At 39.9% G+C, this 8,049-nt stretch overlaps 1 protein-coding gene across 3 annotated transcripts in view; it reads right to left on the reverse strand.

Moving 5' to 3' along the window:
- LOC147625382 (putative LRR receptor-like serine/threonine-protein kinase At1g67720) overlaps positions 1 to 6,040 on the reverse strand; it is a 136,038-nt gene extending 129,998 nt beyond the window's left edge. The window contains exons 1-4 of one of the 3 annotated variants that reach the window (XM_086818716.1): positions 5,404 to 5,448; positions 2,741 to 3,369; positions 515 to 663; positions 191 to 391 (exon numbers count right to left, since the gene is read on the reverse strand). In XM_086818716.1, the coding sequence (XP_086674842.1) occupies positions 191 to 391; positions 515 to 663; positions 2,741 to 3,369; positions 5,404 to 5,433 (1,009 nt within the window). In that variant the 5' untranslated portion in view covers positions 5,434 to 5,448. Of the gene's footprint in view, positions 1 to 190; positions 664 to 2,740; positions 3,370 to 5,403; positions 5,449 to 5,877 lie in introns of those variants that run through there. The other 2 variants (XM_086818715.1, XM_086818714.1) reach the window with 2 other exon arrangements.
- Between the last annotated feature and the right edge of the window lie 2,009 nt (positions 6,041 to 8,049).

Consider the following 8,049-nt stretch of genomic DNA (forward strand, 5'->3'; position numbering starts at 1 on the left):
GACCTATGGATTACAATTTTTTGAAACGATTCTGAAATCCAAACAGCGTCATTTTGTTGCATAAAATGTCACAAGAGCGTTGTTTAGAAGGAAAGATGGCAAACTGAAACACATTACTAGCTGACTCTACAAATGCGTGCGCTAATGGTTATGCAAAAATTGAAATCTAAGCGAATAAGAAGTTACTTACAGTCTGCCGGCAGTGTCCCGGTTGTTAGAAGAGGATTTGTCGACCATTGGAGCAGCTCCATTGCATTCAAAAGCGGCCCGACGGGAGAGTCATTATGCGGAACGAGCGTGGCTACAAAGGGCGATAAAAAACTGGCTTGTTGATCGATTATTGCATCTTCGGGATAGCCGAACCGAAGGTCTGTAATCGCAATAGTTGATCCTGGAATTGTATAGTTGAACAATGGTGACGCAGTGGGTGAGAGTGGTGCAAAATGCGCTTCTATGAAATAGCCCCCTTTTCCTGCTCCAAAATCTTCAAACACAACACTTAGGTTTCCTATACCCTTGGTGGTTATAGCTGTCGACATGACTCGAGCTGGAGGTTTATCCGAATCCGAAGAGTTAAGTGTGATTATGTCACTTGAGTTTATGGAGATAATTGGACCAGTGGTATTCGCTATCCATATTCGATCATAACGATCCATTGGGTACCTGGAAATATCAAATTCATTTTACTTTTTATTTCTAGGTGATTCTTTGTTAAGCAAGCCAACATTAAAAAAGAGGAAGATCTTATAAAATATCAATTTTATTTTCAATGGAAGTAACGATTTATTTTCTACGGAAGTAACGATGGATGAAAACTTTGTGACACTTTCTTCACAAATAATAACTAGTATTGTACCTCGCATTGCTGTGGCCGACCAAGGTTCCAGAAAAGAACTATTCCCTCTCTACAACCATCTCTCTCTCACACACACATGCACATGCACATGACCCTCTCCCTCTCTCTGTCACGTACACACACTCTCAAGTGTTGAAACTCTCTCTCTCTCTCTCACATGCACACATATATACACACCTGCCTCTCTCTCTCTCTCTCTCTCTCTCTCTCTCTCTCTCTGTCTCTCTCACACACACACACACACATGTACACACCGCACATACACTAATGAAAACACACACTATCTCCTCCCACACAAACTATCTCCTACATAGAAATTCTCTCTCTCTCTCTCTCTCTCTCTCTCTCTCTCTCTCTCATGCACACACACACACATACACACACACTCTCTCTCTCTTCACGCACACACTCTCACATAGAAACTCTCTCTCTCTTTCTCTCTCTCTCTCTCTCACACACACACACATACACTTAAATAGATTTACACACAGCACATACACTAATGAAAACACACACTATCTCCTCCCACAAACTATTTCCTACATAGAAATTCTCAACCTTTCTCTCTCTCTCTCTCTCTCTCTCATGCACACACACACACACTCTCTCTCTCTTCACGCACACTCTCTCACATAGAAACTCTCTCTCTCTCTCTCTCTCACACGCACACATATATATACACACACTTAAATAGATTTACACACATATATATAATTTTAATTAATTAAATTTTAATGGTAGGGATGAGTGGTGACTCGTGAGGTGTGCTCACTCTCAAATAAATGCATCTTACATGTAATCTCTCTATCTCTCTCTCTCTCTCTCTCTCTCTCTTTCACACACACACACACACACATACACATGCACATGCACACCCTCTTTCTCTCACATACATATGCACACACTCTCAAATGTCGAAACTCTCTCTCTCTCTCTCTCTCTCTCTTACTACACACACACACATACACATGCACATGTACTAATGCAAACACACACTCTTTCCCCCTACACACTCTGACACACATACACTAATGATAACACACACTATCTCCTCCCACACAAACTATTTCCTACATAAAAATTCTCAAGCTCTCTCTCTCTCTCTCTCTCTCTCTCTAATGCACACCTCTCATACGCGCACACACACACACTCTCACATAGAATCTCTCTCTCTCTCTCTCTCACACACACACACACATTTAAATAGATTTACACACATATATATAATTTTAATTAATTAAATTTTAGATTAAATTTCAATGGTAGGGATGAGTGGTGAGGTGTGCTCACTCTCAAATAAATGCATCTTACATGTAATCTCTCTCTCTCTCTCTCTCTCTCTCTCTCTCTCTCTCACACACACACACACACACACATGCACATGCACATGCACATTATTTATATATACATGCTTACATACCTATAGATACACATACATAATATATATAAGTGTGTGTATCTATAGGTATGTAAGCATGTATACAAAAATTTCATTGAAAGATGTGAGATGAGATCTTCTTAGATTCAAATTCAAAATTGTATTGGAAGATGTGAGATTTGGCTCCTCCTCACGCTTGCTTGTTTGCAGGAGAGTGGTTATTTTGAATTAGCCCCACCTCCTTTGCCCACTGGTGGAGTTTTGGTTAAATCTTCTATACATAAGGGAAACTCAATAATTTTTGATGCAAATCACCAAGACTAAAAAAAAAGACTACGTTGGGAGCGCATATATATATATATATATATATGCGCTCCCAACGTACGCATATATATATATATATATACGTACGTTGGGAGCGCATATATATATATATATATATATATATATATATATATAAAGACTACGTTGGGAGCGCATATATATATATATACGTACGTACGTACCTGATGGCTTCACTTGTATTTGCACCGTAGTTTACTCGGTGCGCCAGGCGAAGTCCATAACCACTATCTAGACCACCTCCAAAACCTCTGTCGTACATCGTGTCATCAAGTGGCCGGAGTTCCAGTGTGGAGATGAAGGGCGTTTCGGAGCTCCCTAGGTGGCGAGCCAAGCATACGAGAGCGTTATTACTGGAAGAAACATACGTGATCTCATATACGGTAGGCTCCGTTGCGTTTCCTGCCGGAGTGCTCACATTGCTGATCCAGATGTCGTAGTTGAGGATGAGCACAAACGACGGAGGGCTGTTCTTCCTATCATAATTCCCATATAAGAAACTGGCACGGATAAGGTACGTTCTGCCCTCGCCTAGTCCCGGTAGAGAATAACAATACTTGAGATTTCCATCTCCACCGGGGAAGAAACGCAGTGTCTGCAGAGGCACGCTGACATTCTCCAGGGAATCTCCGATTATACTAGCTTTGCTGCCGTGATCGGTGTAGCTGTCGTCAGAGACCCATTCTATTAGGGTGTAATTGGTATCAGTATAATTCTGTCCCCCGCAGTTGAGACTCAGGAATCCTGCAATTCGAATGCCCAGCCACATCATATCTAATGTCGATTTTATTTTCTGAAAATAAGCGTGCCAAATAAAAAATCATTCAGAGTTTCTTAATTGGCAAGGAAAAATAGGAGAGAGAGAAAGACAGATCACCTGTGCAAATGAAATGTTCTAATAGTCGCTACCTAAAAACGATAATGTCGTATCAATATACAAATCCACTTTATGGGGCCCTCAAAAGAAATTAAAACCGTCTAAGATTTCCCTTTTTTGTATGGGCAACTACATACAGTCACATAACGTGAAGTTTTAGCCAAAGTCTCTATTGTGAAAGAAAAACATTCGCCAGCACATTTATGTCCTTAGCTTGGGGATGGCCGCCCCGTTCTCCCTTCTTTACCTTTGCACAGAGACGCACAAAAAATGAAATAACCAAGACTCAAGAGTCAAGACTACACTAGTTGTGGCTACCTCGAATAGGGGCAAGGAAGAAACAATGACGGTAATGAAGAGAAAGTGACAAAAGAGAGAGTCAAACCTCACCATGATTTGTTTGTTTACTATCATAGCCAAGGAAATCGATCATGAACGCTTGATATGATGCCCAGTTAAGGGGTAAAAATTTGAGCAACAATCATGGATTGTTTGATAGAGAATGCATTGTTTTTGTGTGTGTGTGTGTGTGTAAGAGAGAGAGAGAGAGAGAGAGAGAGAGAGCCAAGTATAGTCTTTGGGGAACCTAATCATGGATATCAAAGAGAACTAGACAAGGGTACAAGGGCATGACTTGCTTAGAGAGAATTCTCAAACTAAATAATGTTGTTTGAACTAGGGTCTTGAAAATTGGGTTATGTGGGACCTACTATTAGAAACTTGTTTCCCCAGGTCTCTAATACAAATAAACTCCATATATTACATCTTTCTCCCTTATCTAGGCTAGGGCTCCATATTCCTTTTTACTTTGAATCTACAACAACGAGTTTCCTAGCTAGTAAAAGGTTCCCAATTTGGACAAAACTTGCTATTTTGGGAGATTCAAGGTAAAGAGAAGATGACCTGTAACCCAAATAGTGGATTGAAACAAGTTGGAATTACTAATTAACATTTTCAAGGATGAAGCAACCGATGGTTAACTAAGATAAAGAAAAGTTTGTCATCTGTTTTGAGCAATGATGCTACAATGACATAGCCTTTATTGGAAAAAGTATGTAATTGTTTATATAGAGAGAGTGTGTGTGTTTTTTGGGGGTTGGGGAGGAGGAGGGAGGGGAAAGAGAGATTTGAGTTTGGCTATGGTTGATATAACTATACTTTTGATAAACAAAAAATTAGTTTTCCTCCACAAAAAACTTCAAGACAAGACTTATAAAGTTGTCAAAGATGAAAATATTAGTGCTTATAAAGATCAGGCCCACGTAGTCCCATGACTTAGTTTGCATAAATGAGATGAATTCGGCAAACATAGCCTATTTTGTATCTCAATTATGTAGGAGTACCATGTGGGTTCAAGAGAACAGTGTATTAAGTGACAAACCATACATACCTTTTATGAGTTTATTAAGATGGCACTTTGCCGTGGGTTGATGTATTCTAACGTGGACATGATAACCCCTATGCTTCCAAATAGGTCAAGGGTGGCAATTCTTATGTTTCCAAGTACTACATCATTCAACCACTCAAAAATTTGCTATCACAAGCTAAATCCAAAATATACAAAAACAAAATTTTAAGCCTAATCCTCCACCCTTGTTGGATTGCTTGATGATTTACTCTATGTTGTAAACGATAACAATACTTACACAAACAATAAATGCTAGTCAAAGCATACCTATACAAAATTGTAAAAAAATCCAAAACAAAAATTACAAAATAAAACTCCAGCCTTGGATTGCTCGATGATTGACCCCAATTGAGAGCTTTGAAGAAAAAACAATTCTCCCCCAGTTCTCACAATGGATTACATAAGGCAAGATTATGCACAACCTTCAAAACAACCTTGTCATAGTTGGACATAATTATTGTGAAGGCATTTTCAAAAGATTATGTGGACGTATGCATGCATTTTTCTGGAGAAAAGACTGGAAATAATCAGGATATTTAGACCTTAAGAGAAGAGACGCTATTGTACGTCATACTTTCATCTACTCGATTGAAAAAGCAGTGAAGGGAAATCGAATGTATTCTTGGTTGTAGGGATACGACCACCATATATCTAGGGCCTGGGTTGACCAAAACTCGGTGGACGTCCACCTACAGACTGTGTTGAGAGAGCGGAACCAGCTGTCATAATGTTCTCAGCTCTTAAAAAAGTTCCTAAGCTCTCTCTTTAATCACCAAAAGTAAATATCCTCAAACCTGTTCGGAGGTTCCTGCACCACAGTTGAGTGTTCTAGCTAGAAATAACAGGGTTTGCAAGCCAACGGTTTTTTGTCTAGTGAGGAAAGACAATGGAAAACCTGATTCAACTGAGATAATTGGAAGCCAAACAGCTTGCTGGTGAGCACGGGCCAAGCAGAATGAGCAATAGAATTTAAGAGAGCGCTATACTCGAAAATTTCACGTGAAATGAGTGCACACCTGACGCCTGTCCTGATGCGCGAGCAGGGAAGAGCGTGAACAGTGCCAGCAGACAGATCAGTAGAGTGTACATGTTCTGCATGTTTCCCGTTGTGATCTCCTTGCCCAGCGCGCCTTTAGTATGGAGTACTATGAACAAAATGTGATGAGTAAGGTTAGCGATACTAAGCGCATGATTTCTACAGTTCTTTCAGGATAAGGATCAGGAGACTCATTGGCAATCCAGCTCCTAATCGTCGTTGTCTGAAGACCCGTGAGGTCTGTATGCTCTGCCAACAAACGACAACATACCACGACGGAACACCAGTGGTCTCAAAGCCTTTGGAGCCGCATGATTTCTACAGTTCTCTCAGGATAAGGATCAGGAGACTCATTGGCAATCCAGCTCCTAATCGTCGTGTCTGAAGACCCGTGAGGTCTGTATGCTCTGCCAACAAACGACAACATACCACGACGGAACACCAGTGCCTTTCAACAACAAAAGTTTTCCCGGATCCTTCAACCAAAACAAAGTTCATTTACACTTTAAGACCTAACAACTACCGTTTGGTGATTGTTGATAAGCAATGTTTACTTCATCGTTTGATCTTAGGGTTGATTTGTGTTGGCCCTTTTAAAGGCAAGTTTTTCAAATGCATGTCAAAAAAATACAGTTCAAACGTTGGTTTATATACATCCCCCTGCAAATTCTGATTTTTAATGGAAAAGGTAGGCCGTCACAAATCAAGTATGTTGTATGTTAGTGGGTTTTGAATTATGTGTTGAGGGCTTCTTCTTGCCCTCTCTTAGCTCTTCTTTTCTCCCCAAATATATACAGGCACATACACAAACAAGGTTTAGTTTTGATTCCTGTCATGTATGTCCTTAGTTTAAGGTATCAACATTTGCTGTATATAAAGGTTTAGTTAGCTCATGTTATGTAAGAATCTCATTATGATGAGAAGCCATGATTGAGTAACTTGACAAAAAGGCCTAGTTTAGATATCAGATAGTGGCCTTACTAACTTGATAGTTTTAGTGTTATGCATTACAAGGGATCTAGCCAATGCAGATACATATATCGACGATCTGTATTTGGAAAAAAAAAGCAGACAACATTGGTATCATTATCATTATGGAATTGTCAGTATAATTGTTGGATGTCAATGAAAACATCGATATATGCGTTGGTATCCTAGTCAATATATGCATATATCGACAAACATACGTGTGTATATATGAACTCTATATATTAAATAAAATTGGGTAGAATGAGGTTACAAACCTCATTCTATCCATATTACCTTTATATGTACTTAGACAATGATTTAACCCATCATCATTTACTCTATAGTAGAGTCGGTCATGTATTAGAAAGTGAGGACTAACAAGAGTGCCTCAAGTGAATGGAGTACCTTGTGTCGAGTGCAATAATGCCCTCTGCCAAAGCAGGACATGGAGTACGGCCACGAGAGGTTTTCATTGTAAGGCCGGTATATGGGATGAGGAATATAGATGATTAAGTTTTTTGTTTTTTGCCTCTTCTTCTTCTTTTTTGTAGCAAGCATTATTGGATTATCTTGGACACATCCATCGGGAACTTTCCTTCTCCCATGTGACCACTCCAAAAAGGTATGCTTCCACTAGCCTCACTCTTATTTACATTCTTTAACATGCTCGAGACAAGATGCATGTATCTCACATGCAATGATGCCAATACTTGCGGTGGGTGGGTAGGATTATGCACACTCCCCAATCACATACACTCACATATACACACCCACTCATATGCTCTCTCGCACAAACCCCACGAACATACATGTCTCCCACTCACATACGAGCTGCACATGTAGCAACCATTGGTCAGTTGTGTAAGTTGCCATGCATGCACGATGCCTTGGGTAGCCCTCGTCTTAACAATACACTCCCTTAGGAGTTTCCTTTGGCTTTGGTGTTATTGAGCATACAAGGAAAGATGCAAGTGCACATGTGTAGGTAAGTGTATCCCCAACCAATTAAAACATGGAACATGCTTTGAGGTGTTAGGGAAAGACACTTTAACATGTGACTCAAGTATGTCTTGGGTAGCTCTCGTCTTAACAATACACTCCCTCAAGAGTTTCCATTGGCATACTCTCATGAGGTAATTTCTCGTCATCCTTACTTATGTGAAAATATTAGTCTTTATGCATG

The sequence above is a fragment of the Cibotium barometz genome, chromosome 24, assembly GCF_041138505.1.
Source record: "Cibotium barometz isolate CiBa-2024 chromosome 24, ASM4113850v1, whole genome shotgun sequence".
NCBI lineage: Eukaryota > Viridiplantae > Streptophyta > Polypodiopsida > Cyatheales > Cibotiaceae > Cibotium > Cibotium barometz.